Source organism: Eucyclogobius newberryi, unplaced genomic scaffold (genome assembly GCF_026437365.1).
Source record: "Eucyclogobius newberryi isolate DKJ021-1_F unplaced genomic scaffold, fEucNew1.0.hap1 SCAF_15, whole genome shotgun sequence".
Taxonomy (NCBI): Eukaryota; Metazoa; Chordata; class Actinopteri; order Gobiiformes; family Gobiidae; genus Eucyclogobius; species Eucyclogobius newberryi.
The window spans coordinates 34,833,686-34,856,142 of NW_027315779.1; the positions used below are offsets into that span (position 1 = coordinate 34,833,686).

General features: G+C 48.6%; 1 protein-coding gene across 1 annotated transcript in view; it reads left to right on the plus strand.

Annotated features, from left to right (window-relative positions):
* LOC140361264 (aquaporin-11-like) overlaps window positions 1-21,657 on the plus strand; it is a 32,194-nt gene extending 10,537 nt beyond the window's left edge. Inside the window, exons 2-3 of the mRNA XM_072447017.1 lie at window positions 15,813-15,929; window positions 21,469-21,657. Coding sequence (XP_072303118.1) covers window positions 15,813-15,929; window positions 21,469-21,566 — 215 coding nt within the window. The 3' untranslated portion in view covers window positions 21,567-21,657. The remainder of the gene's footprint in view (window positions 1-15,812; window positions 15,930-21,468) is intronic.
* Window positions 21,658-22,457: the final 800 nt, after the last annotated feature.

Sequence of the window (22,457 nt, forward strand, 5' to 3'; positions counted from 1 at the left end):
TAACTAGTACAGCACCTATAGCAGGTAACTACTGTCCTAACTAGTGCAGCACCTATAGCAGGTAACTACTGTCCTAACGAGTACAGCAGCACCTATAGCAGGTAACTACTGTCCTAACTAGTACAGCACCTATAGCAGGTAACTACTGTGTGACGGAGCCAGTCCGTCTTTAACTGGTGTCGCCGCTTATTTGCTGAGCAACCGCGCGGTCGTCATGCCCGCGCGCACTTTCCAACACACACTCATACATTCCCTGCTCCCCGCGTTTCCCTCTGTTTCATTCATTCGCATCAGACGCTACACACGCATCTTTCCCCGCACTCCTCCGTCACTAATCCGCCAAGGGTGCACACTTGCGCGCGTTAGGTTAAGTCTAAGCATACACACGTCAATTGTTTCCTGTTTTGTCACGAAGCCGCGCTCCGCCGATGCGTCGCGTTGGGTCGAAACCGAGCCAGGACTTCCGGGAAGTTTAAATGCGCGTTGTTCGCGCCGTGGTGCTGACCATGTGACACCGGGTATTCTATGTGTTTATATTGCTTTATTTTGAACATGTAGGAAGAGGCCACAACAGTTTATTGTCAATTTATTTGGGGTTTGAATTATATAGTTATTTTGCTCAGTGGGAGGGGCAAGTGAGGAATAAAGGGAGCCGCTCTTGGCTGGGGGGGGAGTCTGTCCCCAACATCAGAGAAGGAAACAGTGTGAGAGAGAGAGTCAAAGAGAGAGAGTTAAAAGAGAGAACGAGTTAAAGTTGAACTCATAGTTGGAACTCTGTAAATATATGTTTTTGGATGTTTGGACCTTTTTTGCTCACTGTATATATTTTGCACTGTTACACTATTTTTGCACTTTGGTTTGGCACAATAAATCCACCTGAGCACTTGAAATCTGACTTCGCCATATTTTTGAGGGAGAGCCCCGCTACATTTGGTGTCAGAAGTGGGATATGGCAAGTCGGAAGAAAGTTTCTCGCCAACCAAAGCGCACAGGTTTGCGATCACAAGGCGGTGATCGACAGCCAGAGGGGGCAGGAGCTCCAGACCCAGCATGGGAGACAGATGAGGATGAAGAGTGGGAGCAGAAGCCCGAGCCATCATCTGAACCAGGTCAGGACATGGTGACGCTGATGAGAGATTTTCTAGCGGGACAGCAACGCCGCGAAGAGGGTTTGCTGGCCGAACTCCGGGGACTGAGAGCCTCTTTTCCTACTGTTGTGGAGGGCGGGGCTCAACCTGCATCCCCTTCGCAGCCGACTCTTCGAAGACCTCGTCCAGCGCCAAACCTGCCTGCACATCATGAGTCGCCAACCCCTGGTGGCCAGAGATCGGTGTTCCATGGAAGCCGCATGGAGATCGATGATGCTGAGCCGCAGCGCCATGTACCGGAAGCTGAGGACAGGCCGAGACCAGAATGGAGACCGTACAATGAGCCGAAAATACCACAGTTTCAGAGTGGTGAGGACATGGAAAATTATCTGCTACGTTTTGAGCGGATAGCTAGAACCTGGAGGTGGCCAGAGGACGAGTGGGCGTGTCGTCTTGTACCCTTATTGACTGGAAAGGGACTAGAGGCCTACTCTGCTATGGATGAAGACAGAGCCCACTGTTACATGGACCTGAAAGCAGCTCTGCTTGCGAAATTTAACATTTCACCCGAAATGAATTCGGAACATCATGTGGAAAACACGCACAACTTTGTGGATAAAGTGAAACATCTCCAACTGGACCCAGATGACCTCATGGTTTCATATGATGTTGTGTCCCTGTTCACCTGCATCTGACCTCTGATGCAGTAGCAGCAGTGAGGATCAGACTGCAGGAAGACACCACCCTACAGGAAAGGACCAAACTGACACCTGAACACATATGTAAACTGTTGGACATCTGTCTGAACACCACTTACTTTCAATTCCGGGGACAATTTTACAGACAGATTCATGGCTGTGCCATGGGCTCGCCCGTCTCTCCCATAGTGGCCAACCTGTACATGGAGCACTTTGAGAAGAAGGCACTGTCCTCATTCTCAGGCATAGCCCCAAAACTGTGGCTCCGCTATGTCGATGATACTTTTGTAACAATCAAGAAACAAGAGCTGGAAACCTTCTCTGATCACATCAATGCTGTGGACCCACATATTAGGTTTACAAGAGAAGACGCTAAGGAGAATCGCTTGGCCTTTCTTGATTGTTCCACGATCAGAGGAGAGGACGGGAAACTCCAAATAGAAGTATATAGGAAACCTACACACACGGACCAGTATCTGCTCTTTGGCTCCAACCACCCACTACAGCACAAGCTGGGTGTGATCAGAACCTTACAACACAGAGCTCAAGGTGTGCCCACCAGCTCAGAGGGCAAGAAGAAAGAGGAAAAACATGTCCGAAATGCCCTCTCAGCCTGTGGTTACCCCGCTTGGGCCCTCAACAGAGTGAAGAGAACCAAGAAGCAGGACAAAAGGGAAACTGAACAGAGAAGGAAGGGTGTCTCTATCCCTTATGTGTCTGGCCTGTCGGAAAAATTGCAGAGAATTTTTAGACAACACGAAGTCCCTGTTTATTTTAAACCAGGAAACACTTTAAGACAAAAACTGGTTCACCCAAAGGACAAGTTGCCGACTCAAAAACAGAGCAATGTAGTTTATTCGATCCAATGCAGTGAAGAAAGTTGTAAAGAACGTTACATAGGTGAGACGAAACAGCCTCTACACAAGAGGCTTTATCAGCACAGAAGAAATACTAGTTCAGGACCTCAGAGCGCCGTGCATCTCCATCTTGAAGCCTCTAATCACTCGTTTGAAGACGGTGAGGTGAAGGTTTTAAGCAGGGAGAAAAGATGGTTTGAAAGAGGAGTCAAGGAAGCTATTTTTGTTAAAAAAGAAAGACCTTCTTTAAACAGAAATGGAGGGCTTAGGTTTCATCTTCCTGTTATTTATAATGGGATTCTGAACCCCTGGAAAGGTAAAGGACATTCAGATGCTAATCAGGTACTCAGGGTGGTCGAGCCAGGGTCTCACAAAGACAAAGAGGTTTCTAATAGCCCATTAAGATTCTGAATAGGCTAGCTCGGTAGATACAAAGGGGAGTTTCTGTTGAAACAAACAACTCTTTCTACTTCAGGAAGGCTCCTCCCAATGGGCGGGTCTTACCACAGAACAGTATTAATATCGAAGTTCTCGACCTAAATTCTGTTATTGACAATGACTCTTGGATGAGAGTCGAAACGTCTATTTTTTCAAACTGAGTCCAGATGACTACAACTGAAGCTTTTTCTACTATCGAACACGCCTGGACGAATGAGGGATTACACCGACACATTTCACCCGAAACTTACCGACAGCAGTTTCGCTCCAGCACTCTGCCGCATGATGAAAGCCCTACGGAGACCTATCATCGCCTCCGAGGACTCTATCGCCGCTGGATAAGACCGGATGAACGCTCCAAGGAGGAAATTGGTGAAGCGATCATCATGGAGCAGCTTCTGCGGGTGTTTCCCTTTGAAGTGAGGACCTGGGTGAAGGAACATGAGCCAGCCGATGGATTTACCGCTGCTAAGTTGGCCGTGCAGTATCTCAACGCTCGGAAAGGAGTATCTTCTGCCCGGTTAACCACAGCATCCCAGCGCGCACCAGCTCAACTTTTTCTACCAAGGCCTGCCAGACGTGAGACCAACCAAGACGTGTCAGGTACCATGAATTCTGCCCCAAACCAACGAGGACCTGGTAAGGAGTTTATTTGTTTTTCCTGCCAACAACCTGGGCACAAAGCCTCAGTTTGCCCTGTCCGTAAAGCTAAAGTTAGCGGAGCGTGCTATCCTCCAAGACCAGAGGCAGAGGGCACTCATGAGACAGAAAGTACTATTAAACGCTGTAAAAATGTGCTAATTAATGGCCAAGAGGTTTCTGCTTTACTGGACACTGGTAGTTTCACATCCCTTATCAAACGTAGCTCAGTGTCAGTTAGCAGCATAAACTATGGCAAGACAGTGGACATTTTGTGTGTGCACGGGGATAGCCACCTTTATCCTACTGTGGAGGTTACCATAACAGTTGCAGACCAGCCCTATCTGGTGGCTGTGGGAGTAGTAGAAAACCTACCCGTGGATGCTATTCTCGGTTGGGACCTACCTTTTCTGATGGACCTGTTGTCTGGGAATGTTGACTCTGGGGGGAATAATGACTGTGGAAATGTGTCGTGTTCTGTTCTTACGCGGGCACAAGTGAAAGCCGGTGTCCAACCTCTGCCAGACTTGGACGGTAGTCTGTGTGAGGGAGGCACCAAAGGGCCAAGGAAATCCCGGCGTCAGCGACGCTTTGAAAAAGAAATGTGGTCTTTAAATCCGGAAAATTGTGATTCTTTTGTGTGGGATGTACCTGAAAATGTTTCTTTGTTGCAAAGCAATGATATTACTTTGAAAAGTCTTTTTGCTAAGGTGGGAAAAGAAACCAAAGGTTGTCTGGGTCAAGAGAAGTTTATTATTGACAATGGGGTGTTGTATATCGTTAGTGATGAATGTAAACGTCTTGTTGTTCCCTTTAGCTGTAGGACCCTTGTCATGCATTTAGCACACACAGTGCCATGGTCAGGTCACCTCGGTCGCCACAAAACATTCTTGCGCGTCAGTTCTAGATTTTATTGGCCGTCCATGTATGCTGACATTCACAAATATTGCGCTACATGTCCAACCTGTCAGAAAACATGTCCAGTGCGCAAGTCTGACCGTGCCTTTTTGCAGCCTCTTCCAGTTATCTCCACTCCCTTCCGAAGGATTGCGATGGACATTGTGGGGCCCCTGGTGAAGAGCAGCAGTGGACATCAGTACATCCTGGTCATCTCGGATTATGCCACCAGATTTCCAGAGGCTTTTCCGCTGAGAACCATCACTGCGCCTGCTATCCTTCGAGCGCTTGTTCAACTGTTCTCCAGAGTTGGATTACCTGATGAAATTCTCACGGACCAAGGCACCAACTTCACATCTCGGTTAATGCACCTTTTCCAGCAGCAACTGGGCATTTCCTCCATCAAAACAACCCCGTACCACCCACAGACGGATGGACTGGTTGAGCGGTTTAACCAGACACTGAAGCGGATGCTCCAGAAGTTCGTGGATGATACCGGCAAAGACTGGGACTGTTGGCTACCCTTTGTTCTGTTTGCCTATCGAGAGGTCCCACAGGCGTCAACTGGATTTTCTCCATTTGAACTGTTATATGGCTGGGATGTTCAGGGGCCTTTGGACCTTCTACGCAAACAATGGGAGGGCCCACCAGCACGACAAAGTGACCGGAGCATTGTCAAGTTTGTACTTGAAATGCGAGAGAGACTGTCAAAGTACTTAGAGGAGGCAGAGAAGAACTTGCTAGGTGCTCAAAAAGCCCAGAAGACCTGGTACGACCGCCAAGCCCGCAGTCGTGAGTTCCAGCCTGGTCAGAAGGTGCTGCTTCTTCTGCCATCCTCAACCCATAAACTTTTAGCAAAATGGCAGGGCCCGTACACTGTCACCCGGAAGATGGGACCAGTCACCTACGAGGTCCTGCATCCAGAGAAAAAGAAGTCCAGGCAGACGTACCATGTCAACCTACTGAAGGAGTGGAGAGAGCGTCCAGTCCAAGCTCCAACAAAAGTCCTGTTGGTCAGGAAAGTAGACGATGACGAGGACGGGGAAGAGCCGGACATGGGACTGGAGGGACTGACCAACACTGCTACCCCAGTGCTGGTTCATCTTCCTCCTGAGCAAGCCACACAGCTACTCCAGACCTTCAAAGAAGTGTCTTCGCTGTTCCGTGCCAGTCCTGGAAGAACTACAGTGGTGGAACATGTCATCCGCCTGAAGGAGGGTTGCCCGATCCGACAGCGACCATATCGTGTACCACAGCAGCTTGTTGGGAAGCTCCAAGATGAGATCCAAGAAATGCTGAGACTGGGAGTCATCGAACCTTCCAAATCCGAATGGAGCAGTCCTGTAGTGATTGTTTTCAAGAAAGACGGATCACTCAGGATATGTATTGACTTTCGAAAGCTGAACTCTGTGTCTGAATTTGATGCATACCCAATGCCAAGGATTGATGACTTGTTGGAGAAGATTGGTTCCGCCAAGTACATAACCACATTGGACCTTTGCAAAGGATACTGGCAAGTGCCCCTCGAGAAGTCCTCACGGCCCTACACAGCATTTCAAACACCAACTGGACTGTTTCAGTTTACTGTGATGCCATTCGGGCTGCATGGAGCACCTGCTACGTTTCAACGGCTGATGGATCGAGTTCTCCAGGGGTGTGAGCTATTCAGCGCGGCGTATCTCGACGATGTCGTCATCTTCAGCGAGACCTGGGAGGACCATGTCCAACATCTCTCCCAAGTCCTGAAGCAGATCCAGCGAGCCGGTCTTACGCTGAATCCGACAAAGTGTGAGTGGGCTCGGCAGGAGACACGCTACCTCGGCTACCAGATGGGTCGAGGGGAGGTGAGGCCTCAGGTCGACAAGGTCGAGGCTATCCTGAGATCTCCGAGGCCACGAACAAAGAAAGAGGTGCGTTCCTTTCTGGGGTTGGCCGGATGGTACCGACGGTTTGTGCCGCAGTTCGCAACGATTGCCACTCCGCTTACAGCACTCACCGCCAAAGGCCAGCGAAACCCAGTCGTCTGGACCGAGGACTGTGAGAATGCCTTCAACACCCTCAAAGCTCACCTGTGTTCATCACCGGTGCTGAAGAGTCCAGACTTCACCAAGCGCTTCTTGGTACAAGTGGATGCCTCCATGGTTGGCCTCGGAGCAGTCCTGACTCAGGGGGAACCTGGAGAGGCGCGTCCAATATTGTATTTGAGTCGCAAACTTCTGCCACGCGAGACCCGCTACTCTGCTGTAGAGAAAGAGGGCCTTGCAATCAAATGGGCGTTGGAGAGCTTGCGCTACTACCTGCTCGGACGTGAGTTTGATCTAGAGACTGATCATAGTGCCCTGACTTGGATCAACACTATGAAGGATCATAATAGTCGCCTGACAAGATGGTATCTCGCACTACAGCCCTTCAGATTCGCCATCCGACACCGTGCCGGCAAGATGAACATTGTTGCGGATTATTTGTCCAGGTTGCCCCACAGTGTCAACCTTCCGGAAGGGAGGGATAATGTGACGGAGCCAGTCCGTCTTTAACTGGTGTCGCCGCTTATTTGCTGAGCAACCGCGCGGTCGTCATGCCCGTCACTAATCCGCCAAGGGTGCACACTTGCGCGCGTTAGGTTAAGTCTAAGCACACACACGTCAATTGTTTCCTGTTTTGTCACGAAGCCGCGCTCCGCCGATGCGTCGCGTTGGGTCGAAACCGAGCCAGGACTTCCGGGAAGTTTAAATGCGCGTTGTTCGCGCCGTGGTGCTGACCATGTGACACCGGGTATTCTATGTGTTTATATTGCTTTATTTTGAACATGTGTATATAATTAATGATGTATTATGTTGTAGGAAGAGGCCACAACAGTTTATTGTCAATTTATTTGGGGTTTGAATTATATAGTTATTTTGCTCAGTGGGAGGGGCAAGTGAGGAATAAAGGGAGCCGCTCTTGGCTGGGGGGGGGAGTCTGTCCCCAACATCAGAGAAGGAAACAGTGTGAGAGAGAGAGTCAAAGAGAGAGAGTTAAAAGAGAGAACGAGTTAAAGTTGAACTCATAGTTGGAACTCTGTAAATATATGTTTTTGGATTTTTGGACCTTTTTTTTGCTCACTGTATATATTTTGCACTGTTACACTATTTTTGCACTTTGGTTTGGCACAATAAATCCACCTGAGCACTTGAAATCTGACTTCGCCATATTTTTGAGGGAGAGCCCCGCTACATACTGTCCTAACTAGTACAGCACCTATAGCAGGTAACTACTGTCCTAACTAGTACAGCACCTATAGCAGGTAACTACTGTCCTAACTAGTACAGCACCTATAGCAGGTAACTACTGTCCTAACTATTGCAGCACCTATAGCAGGTAACTACTGTCCTAACTAGTGCAGCACCTATAGCAGGTAACTACTGTCCTAACTACTGCAGCACCTATAGCAGGTAACTACTGTCCTAACTAGTACAGCACCTATAGCAGGTAACTACTGTCATAACTAGTACAGCACCTATAGCAGGTAACTACTGTCCTAACTAGTACAGCACCTATAGCAGGTAACTACTGTCCTAACTAGTGCAGCACCTATAGCAGGTAACTACTGTTCTAACTAGTGCAGCACCTATAGCAGGTAACTACTGTCCTAACTAGTACAGCACCTATAGCAGGTAACTACTGTCCTAACTAGTGCAGCACCTATAGCAGGTAACTACTGTCCTAACTAGTACAGCACCTATAGCAGGTAACTACTGTCCTAACTAGTACAGCACCTATAGCAGGTAACTACTGTCCTAACTAGTACAGCACCTATAGCAAGTAAATACTGTCAAAACTAGTACAGCACCTATAGCAGGTAACTACTGTCCTAACTAGTGCAGCAGCACCTATAGCAGGTAACTACTGTTCTAACTAGTGCAGCACCTATAGCAGGTAACTACTGTCCTAACTAGTACAGCAGCACCTATAGCAGGTAACTACTTTCCTAACTAGTACAGCACCTATAGCAGGTAACTACTGTCCTAACTAGTACAGCACCTATAGCAGGTAACTACTGTCCTAACTAGTACAGCACCTATAGCAAGTAAATACTGTCAAAACTAGTACAGCACCTATAGCAGGTAACTACTGTTCTAACTAGTACAGCACCTATAGCAGGTAACTACTTTCCTAACTAGTACAGCTCCTATAGCAGGTAACTACTGTCCTAACTAGTACAGCACCTATAGCAGGTAAATACTGTCAAGACTAGTACAGCACCTATAGCAGGTAACTACTGTTCTAACTAGTACAGCACCTATAGCAGGTAACTACTTTCCTAACTAGTACAGCACCTATAGCAGGTAACTACTTTCCTAACTAGTACAGCACCTATAGCAGGTAATTACTGTTCTAACTAGTACAGCATATATAGCAGGTAACTACTTTCCTAACTAGTACAGCACCTATAGCAGGTAACTACTGTCCTAACTAGTACAGCACCTATAGCAGGTAACTACTTTCCTAACTAGTACAGCACCTATAGCAGGTAACTACTTTCCTAACTAGTACAGCACCTATAGCAGGTAACTACTGTTCTAACTAGTACAGCATATATAGCAGGTAACTACTGTCCTAACTAGTACAGCACCTATAGCAGGTAACTACTGTCCTAACTAGTACAGCACCTATAGCAGGTAACTACTGTCCTAACTAGTACAGCACCTATAGCAGGTAACTACTGTCCTAACTAGTACAGCACCTATAGCAGGTAACTACTGTCCTAACTAGTACAGCACCTATAGCAGGTAACTACTGTCCTAACTAGTACAGCACCTATAGCAGGTAACTACTTTCCTAACTAGTACAGCACCTATAGCAGGTAACTACTTTCCTAACTAGTACAGCACCTATAGCAGGTAATTACTGTTCTAACTAGTACAGCATATATAGCAGGTAACTACTTTCCTAACTAGTACAGCACCTATAGCAGGTAACTACTGTCCTAACTAGTACAGCACCTATAGCAGGTAACTACTTTCCTAACTAGTACAGCACCTATAGCAGGTAACTACTTTACTAACTAGTACAGCACCTATAGCAGGTAACTACTGTTCTAACTAGTACAGCATATATAGCAGGTAACTACTGTCCTAACTAGTACAGCACCTATAGCAGGTAACTACTGTCCTAACTAGTACAGCACCTATAGCAGGTAACTACTGTCCTAACTAGTACAGCACCTATAGCAGGTAACTACTGTCCTAACTAGTACAGCACCTATAGCAGGTAACTACTGTTACCTGCTATAGGTGCTGTACAGCTACACTGTTACTGTAAGTACATTTAATTAGTATAGCACCTATAGCAGGTAACTACGTGTTCTAACTGTACGTTAGGCCTTAGTTATTTTATAACTTGGTTTACGGATCCGCCGCAGTTAGATTATTGATTTATATAATATAAATAAAATAAATTATTATCATCTTTTTTATAAAGTATCGCAGACAAAGCAAAATAGCATTAAATTAAATGTAAAAAGCGGTATTAAGTCAAAAGATAAGAGCAAAAAAAACAAAAGCAATTTCCAGCCAAACTCTGTGTAGTGAGAGTGAGAGACGGAGCTGCTCTGTCCCTGCGCGGTGCCTCGGGGAGAGCGTGCGCGCGCGTCTCCCTGCTGCTGCGCGCCTTTATATCGCAATTACACATTTTAAACCCGTTTACCACATTTTCTTCAGCGTGTTTTGCTGTGACTGGGCAGGTGGGGGAGGGTGCACACCTAAGTGTCAGTTCTGTCTGTCTAAAACAGGCTAAATCTACTGTTACACGCCGCTTCCTCCCCTCTCCTCCCCCCTCCTCCCGTGGTTGGGCAAACCCAGAAGAAAACATCTTTTGAAATTGAAATTATATTTATATTCCGTCCGCCTGTTCAATATATATTTCATTTAAAAATCAAGTAATATTAAAGCCGCAAGCGGCATCCAACGGCCCTCGCGGACCGCCGGCCTTCCGACTCTGCGCTTTCGACTTGATAAAGATGGCGCCCTTATTGTGTGTTGAATTAAAAAAGAACTTGACAGACGGCGACACATTGGACATGGCCAATCCAGTGCAAATGAACACAAGAGTCAGTCAAATTTGCTGCTCCGCCGCACAGAGACCGTAGCACTTAGAACATAAATATGGATAACTTTTGATGCCGCGCTTGTGTAGATGATATTTCCCAAAAGTAAAGCTTGATCAGGCTATTGCCCACGGAGGAGTTTGTTAAAGTGTGAAGCGTAAATGTGAACATTTCAAAGATTTGGCGTTTTTCCCATTTGTGACAGTATATTTGCAGCTCCACGGCACAGAGACCGTACCACTTAAAATCAAAATATGACAATTTTTTATGCCCCGCTTGTGTAGGTGATTTTCCCCAAATATGAGCTTGATCGGGCAATCGCCCCAGGAGGAGTTCGTTAAAGTGTGAAGCGTAAAAATGTGGTGATTTGAGCGATTCTACGATTTTCCCATAAGGATAACATGGGATGTTTCTGTCATCGCTACGGTTACGCCGTACAAAATATGACTTTGGCTCTCATACTTGTATGATCAGGATGGCAAATTAGAATTTTGTGCAAAATATCATGTCATTTGGAAAAACTCTATTGTTTATAGGCCACTCTGAAGGCCAAATAGTCAGAATTCTGGGAAACGTTTGCGGCTCCGTCGCACAGAGACCGTAAAAGTGATCCTTAAAATTTGGATTTTAAGGATCACTCTGTAGGGGGCGCTATCGCGCCCATTTCAATTTTGTCATCCTAAACTGGGCCAAACTAGACAGTTTAACAACTGATTCAAATTTGGTCCTAATCGGACTCGTTTTGATCAAATGGGAGCAATTTTTAGAATTGCAATATCTCAAAATAAGTTGTCCAACTTTGACACAGACCGTAAAAGGTATCTCAAAAATTTGGATAACTTTAGATGCCCCACTTGTCTAGAGGACGTACACCAATTTTGAAGTCGGTGGGCAAAACGCCCTAGGAGGAGTTCGTCAAAGTTTGACGTGAACAAAATAGCTGACTCAGCGTGTTTTCATGTTCAAAGGAAGATGGCGGCCATAGGGTATGTCTGGGGGCGTGGCCACAGTGATATTTTTTTTTTTGTCCTCACGAGAGGAATGCGTGTCCCGAATTTTGTAGCTCTACGACAAAGTTGACTTCGGGGCGTCTCCCATAGGCGCAATGTATTTTGACTTTTGTTGGTGGCGCTGTCGCGCCATTTTTTGACGAAAAAAAAAAATGGCCCAGAAAAAACAAAATTTTTCGCCGATTCTGAATTTTGGGCAAAGTTTGGTGAGTTTTTGAGCATGTTCAGGGGGTCAAATTAGAGCTCAAAGCGCAGAAGAAGAACAATAAAAAATTAAAGCCGCAAGCGGCATCCAACGGCCCTCGCAGGCCGCCGGCTTTCCGACTCTGCGCTTACGGTTACGCCGTACAAAATATGACTTTGGCTCTCATACTTTTATGATCAGGATGGCAAATTAGAATTTTTTTCAAAATATCATGTCATTTGTAAAAACTCTATTGTTTATAGGCCACTCTGAAGGCCAAATAGTCAGAATTCTGGGAAACGTTTGCGGCTCCGTCGCACAGAGACCGTAAAAGTTATCCTTAAAATTTGGATAACTTTAGATGCACCACTTGTCTAGAGGACGTACAGCGATTTAGAGGTTGGTGGGCAAAACGCACTAGGAGGACTTCGTTAAAGTGTAAAACATAAAAATGTGGTAATTTGAGAGATTTTGTGGTTTTCCCATAGGGATAACATGGGAGGTTTCTGTCATCGCTACGACTACGCCGTAAAAATTTAGGCATTTTTGTGATTGGCTTTTGTGATCGGGACGGCAAAATAGAATTTTGGGTAAAGTTTAGACAATTTTGGTAAAACTAATTTTTGACCTTCAATGTTAATTTAAAGGTCACTCTGTAGGGGGCGCTATCGCGGCCATTTCAATTTTGTCAGCCTAAACTGGTCCAAACTAGAAAGTTTAACAACTGATTCAAATTTGGTCCTAATCGGACTGGTTTTGATCAAATGGGAGCAATTTTTAGATCTGCAATATTCCAAAATAAGTTGTCCAACTTTGCGGCTGCGCCGCACACAGACCGTTAAAGGTATCTCAAAAAATTGAATAACTTTAGATGCCCCACTTGTCCAGAGGACGTACGCCGATTTTGAAGTTGGTGGGCAAAACGCCCTAGGAGGAGTTCGTCAAAGTTTGACGTGAACAAAATGACTAACACAGCGTATTTTCATTTTCAAAGGAAGATGGCGGCCATAGGGTAAGTCTGGGGGCGTGGCCACAATGATTTTTTTTGTTCGTCCTCACGAGAGGAATGCGTGTCCCGAATTTCGTAGCTTTACGCCAAAGTTGACCTCGGGGCGTCTCCCATAGGCGCAATGTATTTTGACTTTTGTCGGTGGCGCTGTCGCGCCATTTTTTTACGAAAAAAAATATGGCCCAGAAAAAATCAAATTTTTCGCCGATTCTGAATTTTGGGCAAAGTTTGGTGAGTTTTTGAGCATGTTCAGGGGGTCAAATTAGAGATCAAAAAGCAGAAGAACAAGAAAAATAAAAATAATAATATTTTTAGCAAAAACAATATAGCCGTTTCCACTATAACAACAAATTATACATCGTTTGAAAGCTCTAAGCCTTCCCGATGCCGCCATGGGGTGGAATCATCATTACGAGCGCTTACGCGCTTGTCACTCCCTATTCCGTCGGGATGCCCCGCCCACTCCCCATAGACTTCCATTAATTTGAGCAGATACAAGCATGGCCCATGCCTGCGGCATGGATTCTCGCGTACGGGACGATGCCAGGAGGGTTTTTGGAGGAATGCAGCGCTTCACGCTGCTGTTGTCAACAATTAGTGAATGGGCTACGCCCATTCACTAATTGTTGACTATTTCTGTCATAGCAGGAGTAAGTATGCATGATCCATGCCTTCGGCATGGGCTAGTTCACTGTACTTGCCAGGGGCGACGGGGTACCAAACATGCGGGCTGCGCCCGCATGTTTGGTCAGACAGTTGCAACGCTGCCGAAGGCAGCGTTGCGGGAGCAATAGGCCCTCCGCCCTGCTGGGGCTCGGGCCTAATAATAATATTTTTAGCAAAAACAATATAGCCGTTTTCACTATAACAACAAATTATACATCGTTTGAAAGCTCTAAGCCTTCCCGATGCCGCCATGGGGTGGAATCATCATTACGAGCGCTTACGCGCTCGTCAGTCCCTATTCCGTCGGGATGCCCCGCCCTCTCCCCATAGACTTCCATTGATTTGAGCAGATACAAGCATGGCCCATGCCTGCGGCATGGATTCTCGCGTACGGGACGATGCCAGGAGGGTTTTTGGAGGAATGCAGCGCTTCGCGCTGCTGTTGTCAACAATTAGTGAATGGGCTACGCCCATTCACTAATTGTTGACTATTTCTGTCATAGCAGGAGTAAGTATGCATGATCCATGCCTTCGGCATGGGCTAGTTCACTGTACTTGCCAGGGGCGACGGGGTACCAAACATGCGGGCTACGCCCGCATGTTTGGTCAGACAGTTGCAATGCTGCCTTCGGCAGCATTGCGGGAGCAATAGGCCCTCCGCCCTGCTGGGGCTCGGGCCTAAAAATATAGCCGCAAGCGGCAATGATCGGCCCTCGCCACGCCGCCGCCACACCGCCGCCACACCGCCGCCACGCCGCAAGAGGAGGGGGCGCTAACGCGCCCCAATTGTCCTTTTATTACGCCTACTGCTGAATCTGTGACGCTGTCACATCTTCTCCCCTTTGTTTTACCATCAAAAAGCTATTTTATTTTGAATTCTTGGCAAAATGTGCGGCTTTGCCGCACAGACACCGTGACTCTTTGAATGAAAATGTGGATAACTTTTGATGGTCCCTGAAGATGAGTCTCACCAAATTTCAGGTTAAAGGGCTGACGCCCTGGGAGGAGTTTGTGAAAGTCTAAAGTGTAAACATGTTCTGGCGATTTCCCCATTGGAATAACATGGAAGGTTTCGGTCATCGTTACGGCAACGCCATAACAATTATGACATGGGTCTCATTGACTTTTTTGATGGGGCCAAAATTGAGTTGTGTGTCAAATTTCATATAATTTCGCAAAACTAAACATTTAACCTCCATATAAAATCTGTAGGGGGCGCTGTGGCGCCAAATGAATTTATTTCACTTCAAGTAGGTTTAGGGCAAAGAGTTTAACAACTGATTCTAATTTGACGCAATTCGGACTTTATCTGCGCAAACGGCAGAAATTTTAAATATGGGAGATTTCTGAAATTCTAGCTACAGTTTGCGGCTTCGCCGCACAGAGACCGTGAGAGGTATCAATGTAATTTGGATAACTTTTGATGTCCCACTCCTCAGTAGCATTTTCACAAAATTTCAGCTTTTTAGAGCCAACGCCCTGGGAGGAGTTCGTAAAAGTACGACGTTTGGAAAAACTCCCGAGTCATGCTTAGCCATTTTTGAACCAATATGGCCGACATTTGGTTGGGCGGACGGCGTTGCCGTAATAATATTTTTTACTTCTCTTGTCACCATCTACCTCTGCGCCAAATTTCATGATTCTACGATCAGATTTTTTTGGGGTCATTTCCTATCTCTCAATGCATTTTTGGTACATTTGGGGGCGCTGACGCGCCAATATTTAAAATTTTAGTAAAGGGAAATAGCCAGAATGTAGAGAGGCACGATTTTTAGAGGTGTGCTTCGCGGTCGTCATCCCAATGTAAAGCGCTCGTTTAGTGCACACTTTTGCACGGGCTTCGCCCGTTTACAACGGTAATGTTCCATTTTCCTACTACTAATTAGTATGCACGTGGCGTGCATGAGTGAAGGAGTGCGTTAGTGAGTGTTTGGAAGTGGGCGAGCGTTTCGCGCTCGATTTCGTGCACACTTTCGCAGGCGTGCTTCGCACGGCCTTACGGGACTAATAGGCCTCTCGACAGCTTGTGGCGCTCGGGCCGAATTAGATTGATGATGTGCTTTGTTAGAACAGCTTCATGTGACTTCTGCAGGAAGTATGGCCACTTTTGATATTAATATAATATTAACCACATCAGGACTGAGCTGACTAGTTTTTTTGGTGTAATGCTCACACTTTGGAAAACATGTTGTGTTGCATATTATTGAAATGGTCCACACATTGTGCATGTGCATCCTCCAGGTGGGGCCATCTCCGGGGCCGTTCTGAACCCAGTCCTGGCGCTGTCTCTTCAGTTCCCCTGCAGTGGACACTCCTACCTCCAATATATGTTTGTCTACTGGCTCGGACCAACGCTGGGTAAAAACTGTCTTTCCATTCAGAGATGACATTTGAACAGTCTCAAATAGTTCAAACTTATGGCAGCAATCATAATCATAACTAATTGGCTCATAATTGGAAGTGAAAAAAGAACAAAATCCCCTGCTCTCTCTTGTTATCTGCATCTCTTACAATGACATGTGGCCTCTTGCTAGAATCCAGTTGAACTTACTCAGCTTTTGGAGTAACTTCTGAGTTGACAAAACCAAACAAACTGAGGGTAACTTTAGGTTCTCGTGTTGCTTGAAGCTGGATATAAACCAAAACCACTTCCTTCTCTAATTTCCTATGCTCTAATCCTCATTGTGCATGTTCTCTTGAACGATCATGCGACATTGAAATGAGAATTTCTTGGCCCGACCTGCCCCAAAAGGCTAACCCACAGTGGGCCGCAGGTGCACAGCGCCCCCCCCTGGTCAAAAGACGCATCACTACTGCGTTTATTTCTGTTATAGCACAGGAAACATATACATCTATGTTAATTGCTGTGATGTGTGATTTTCATTGTTAATGGTGTGTAGTTATTTTTACATTTTGCTCAGCTGATCGCTCGTCAGCTGATGCGGGGTCGGGGGTTCATTTATTTGGGCGCAGGTGTGTCCGCGCTCTCTTCTTTTGGACACACGGCCAGGCGGCTGAGAGCTGGAACGAGGGACTAGTGCTTTGTTTTCTCCGCGCGGTGGTGACGACACGGGCGCGCTCCGCAGCACGCCGCGCGCTCCGCTCCGCCGCGCGCTCCGCCGCACATTTGTATTTTTTGGGTTGTTGCGGGAATTAAAAACTTTTTTGTTGCAACTGACGAAAGGATTTATTTTGTTACTTTTGGGCCTACTTTGGCTCTCTGGGCTTGTACCTGCACAAAGGATACAGCCTGAGAAACCTTAAAGGGGCACTATACAAACTTTTTGGGACAATTATTATAAAGTGTTGTTTAAAGCTGTGCCTGTCCTTAATTTGAAGTTTTAAATGCATATAACATCTGCAATGGTATTTAAGTTATCATAACCACATTTTTTGGGGATGATTTCCCATTGGGAGCGTTACACTGTGTAAATATCTCATGTTACAATGTGTTACCTGCGATTTATTGTCAGGTGCGGCCCGTAAATGGACAAGTAACATTTTCTCCGTAAATAGCGCCGGATTAGCACGAAAAGTATGGTACATTTTTGCCTCAAGAGGCGCAATGCTGGGAATCTTGCACAGTGTAACTTTAAATCCAGTGGCGGCTGGTGGTGCAAATTATAGGGGGCGCTATTTGACATGACCGTGTTTTTGTTTTTTTAAATGTCCAAAATTGAATATTTAACATTGACTGTTTGGATACATATTTTAAATCCACATTTACAACTGAATTAATGAAGTAAACACACTTTATTTCCACTTTTGGTCATGATAATACAATGACTTAGAGGCAGATTCCATTTGTGAGAAAATACTTACACTTTATAAAATATGAGATTGTAAAGAGTAAAACAAACATCTCAGTGATTCTGTCACTTATAGAGCAGAGTAACATTAGGACATGAAGAGGAATAAAAACACAAACAATTGTTGGTGTTTGATAAAACAGCTTCAGTGGCATTAGTGACTCTGAACTACATGTGGAACATTTACATTTTGCTCGATGGAAAGTTGTTCTTAAAGACGTGTCATTTATAACATTCTTTCATAGGTTTAACCAAAGCATCTTTTTATCAATACAAGTTAAGTGATACTTAATGCCTAGCGTTAGCCTAATCCAGGTCATAAACTAAAAAAACACTCCTCTTTAGTGTGTTTGTAGTCACGGTAACAGAGTTTGACGGACACATGTCTTGGATTGATAATATGAAATCATCCGCTTCATCATGAAAATAGTTTTATATTCCCAGTGGAGCAGCTCATTCTGATGGTTTTGGACGTACCTTTTGTCACAGACGTCTGTAGATGCAGTTTTAAGACGTAAACACAGAAAACACGGCGTGTGGCACTTCCACGTACGGCGAGCGCTCATGTCTGTCACAGCGTAAACAACGTCGCTCCGTGAAGTAAACACTACGTTAAAATGGGCTATCTCCACTGCCCAAAAGTGACTATGTCACTATGAGAAAAGCCATAAGTCACTTTTGATTATGATTTGATTAGCTAAAAATCCTCATTGCTTTTCTATGAGGCTCAGGCGTACACCGTACCCCCACGGGTCCTGCCTGAGGGGAGTGGCCTCCTGCCTGAGGGGAGTGGCCTCCTGCCTGAGGGGAGTGGCCTCCTGCCTGAGAGGAGTGGCCTCCTGCCTGAGGGGAGTGGCCTCCTGCCTGAGGGGCGTGGCCTCCTGCCTGAGGGGCGTGGCCTCCTGCCTGAGAGGAGTGGCCTCCTGCCTGAGGGGAGTGGCCTCCTGCCTGAGGGGCGTGGCCTCCTGCCTGAGGGGCGTGGCCTCCTGCCCGAGGGGCGTGGCCTCCTGCCCGAGGGGCGTGGCCTCCTGCCCGAGGGGAGTGGCCTCCTGCCCGAGGGGAGTGGCCTCCTGCCTGAGGGGAGTGGCCTCCTGCCTGAGGGGAGTGGCCTCCTGCCTGAGAGGAGTGGCCTCCTGCCTGAGGGGAGTGGCCTCCTGCCTGAGGGGCGTGGCCTCCTGCCTGAGGGGCGTGGCCTCCTGCCTGAGGGGCGTGGCCTCCTGCCTGAGAGGAGTGGCCTCCTGCCTGAGGGGAGTGGCCTCCTGCCTGAGGGGCGTGGCCTCCTGCCTGAGGGGCGTGGCCTCATGCCTGAGGGGCGTGGCCTCCTGCCCGAGGGGCGTGGCCTCCTGCCCGAGGGGCGTGGCCTCCTGCCCGAGGGGAGTGGCCTCCTGCCCGAGGGGAGTGGCCTCCTGCCCGAGGGGAGTGGCCTCCTGCCCGAGGGGAGTGGCCTCCTGCCTGAGAGGAGTGGCCTCCTGCCTGAGAGGAGTGGCCTCCTGCCCGAGGGGCGTGGCCTCCTGCCCGAGGGGAGTGGCCTCCTGCCCGAGGGGCGTGGCCTCCTGCCCGAGAGGAGTGGCCTCCTGCCCGAGGGGAGTGGCCTCCTGCCCGAGGGGAGTGGCCTCCTGCATGAGGGGAGTGGCCTCCTGCATGAGGGGAGTGGCCTCCTGCATGAGGGGAGTGGCCTCCTGCATGAGGGGAGTGGCCTCCTGCATGAGGGGAGTGGCCTCCTGCATGGGGGGAGTGGCCTGAGTAGTCTGTAGTCTCTGTTTGTCCCTGGTTGTGGCTCCAGTGTACCACACGGTGATGGAGGAGGTGATGGAGGAGGTGATGGAGGAGGTGATGGAGGAGGTGATGGAGGAGGTGAGGATGGACTCAATGATGGTCGTGTAGAACTGCTCCATCATCAGTTTGTCTTTCTTCAGCTGCTGCAGGAAGTTCATCCTCTGCTGGATCTTCTTGATGAGGAGCTGATTGTGGCTCCTCCCACTTGAGGTCCTGGTGATGGTGGCTCCTCCCACTTGAGGTACTGGTGATGGTGGCTCCTCCCACTTGAGGTCCTGGTGATGGTGGCTCCTCCCACTTGAGGTACTGGTGATGGTGGCTCCTCCCACTTGAGGTACTGGTGATGGTGGCTCCTCCCACTTGAGGTACTGGTGATGGTGGCTCCTCCCACTTGAGGTCCTGGTGATGGTGGCTCCTCCCACTTGAGGTACTGGTGATGGTGGCTCCTCCCACTTGAGGTACTGGTGATGGTGGCTCCTCCCACTTGAGGTCCTGGTGATGGTGGCTCCTCCCACTTGAGGTACTGGTGATGGTGGCTCCTCCCACTTGAGGTACTGGTGATGGTGGCTCCTCCCACTTGAGGTACTGGTGATGGTGGCTCCTCCCACTTGAGGTCCTGGTGATGGTGGCTCCTCCCACTTGAGGTACTGGTGATGGTGGCTCCTCCCACTTGAGGTACTGGTGATGGTGGCTCCTCCCACTTGAGGTACTGGTGATGGTGGCTCCTCCCACTTGAGGTACTGGTGATGGTGGCTCCTCCCACTTGAGGTACTGGTGATGGTGGCTCCTCCCACTTGAGGTACTGGTGATGGTGGCTCCTCCCACTTGAGGTACTGGTGATGGTGGCTCCTCCCACTTGAGGTACTGGTGATGGTGGCTCCTCCCACTTGAGGTCCTGGTGATGGTGGCTCCTCCCACTTGAGGTCCTGGTGATGGTGGCTCCTCCCACTTGAGGTACTGGTGATGGTGGCTCCTCCCACTTGAGGTCCTGGTGATGGTGGCTCCTCCCACTTGAGGTCCTGGTGATGGTGGCTCCTCCCACTTGAGGTACTGGTGATGATGGCTCCTCCCACTTGAGGTACTGGTGATGGTGGCTCCTCCCACTTGAGGTACTGGTGATGGTGGCTCCTCCCACTTGAGGTACTGGTGATGGTGGCTCCTCCCACTTGAGGTACTGGTGATGGTGGCTCCTCCCACTTGAGGTCCTGGTGATGGTGGCTCCTCCCACTTGAGGTACTGGTGATGGTGGCTCCTCCCACTTGAGGTCCTGGTGATGGTGGCTCCTCCCACTTGAGGTACTGGTGATGGTGGCTCCTCCCACTTGAGGTACTGGTGATGGTGGCTCCTCCCACTTGAGGTCCTGGTGATGGTGGCTCCTCCCACTTGAGGTCCTGGTGATGGTGGCTCCTCCCACTTGAGGTCCTGGTGATGGTGGCTCCTCCCACTTGAGGTCCTGGTGATGGTGGCTCCTCCCACTTGAGGTCCTGGTGATGGTGGCTCCTCCCACTTGAGGTACTGGTGATGGTGGCTCCTCCCACTTGAGGTCCTGGTGATGGTGGCTCCTCCCACTTGAGGTACTGGTGATGGTGGCTCCTCCCACTTGAGGTCCTGGTGATGGTGGCTCCTCCCACTTGAGGTACTGGTGATGGTGGCTCCTCCCACTTGAGGTCCTGGTGATGGTGGCTCCTCCCACTTGAGGTACTGGTGATGGTGGCTCCTCCCACTTGAGGTACTGGTGATGGTGGCTCCTCCCACTTGAGGTCCTGGTGATGGTGGCTCCTCCCACTTGAGGTCCTGGTGATGGTGGCTCCTCCCACTTGAGGTCCTGGTGATGGTGGCTCCTCCCACTTGAGGTACTGGTGATGGTGGCTCCTCCCACTTGAGGTCCTGGTGATGGTGGCTCCTCCCACTTGAGGTACTGGTGATGGTGGCTCCTCCCACTTGAGGTACTGGTGATGGTGGCTCCTCCCACTTGAGGTACTGGTGATGGTGGCTCCTCCCATAGCAGATTTAAATTGTTTCGCTTTTTGACTTATTCATTGTTTATGTTGCACCAAATCACCAGGACAAGTTCCGATGTTTGTGAATTCTGTTCATTGACAATGGCAATAAACTCTTTCTGAGGCTGATTCTGAACTAACCCAGACTTCTTTAGTGACATAAAACTCTGCTTAGCCCAAACTCAAACTAAACCGACTTCTAGCAACAGGCCTGAGGTATTTTAAACTACGACATTTACCCCAGTGATGAGGAATGAAATTGAACTCATATTGTGTCATGTATTGCTGTTCCGTCTTGTGTCCATTGTTCAGGTGTTGCCAGCTGCAACTTACTCTTTGAGATCATCCTCCCATTCCTGTGTGGACGGAGCTCCATTGCCGTGGAAACGCACAAACAGAAGACCCAGTAGCCCCTCCCCCTGGGGGAAGGAGAGGGCCAGTGTGGACTTTGTGTGATGGGTGCGTGCTTTTCAAGACAAACACGATCTACACGATTATGTATTAAATGTAGGAAATACGCTGAGAAAATAATACAGCTATTATTAAGTAGGATACACATTCTATGTATATTACAGTATACGATGTATAGGAATTGCAATTCATCCGTCTCTCAAAAAGAGGAATTCTTGGCAACGTGCTGGTAACCCGTTTTAATAACGCTGTAGAAGTTACAGCTGTAAAGAAGTTAAGTGCATATTAAAGGCGTAATGGACGATTTTTCAGCAATTTGAGAACTCAGGTGGAAGTGCTCATGCCACTCCCCCGTGCACATGCCACTCCCCCGTGCTCATGCCACTCCCCCGTGCACATGCCACTCCCCCGTGCACATGCCACTCCCCCGTGCTCATGCCACTCCCCCGTGCACATGCCACTCCCCCGTGCACATGCCACTCCCCCGTGCACATGCCACTCCCCCGTGCTCATGCCACTCCCCCGTGCACATGCCACTCCCCCGTGCACATGCCACTCCCCCGTGCACATGCCACTCCCCCGTGCTCATGCCACTCCCCCGTGCTCATGCCACTCCCCCGTGCACATGCCACTCCCCCGTGCTCATGCCACTCCCCCGTGCACATGCCACTCCCCCGTGCACATGCCACTCCCCCGTGCACATGCCACTCCCCCGTGCTCATGCCACTCCCCCGTGCACATGCCACTCCCCCGTGCACATGCCACTCCCCCGTGCACATGCCACTCCCCCGTGCTCATGCCACTCCCCCGTGCTCATGCCACTCCCCCGTGCACATGCCACTCCCCCGTGCACATGCCACTCCCCCGTGCACATGCCACTCACCCGTGCT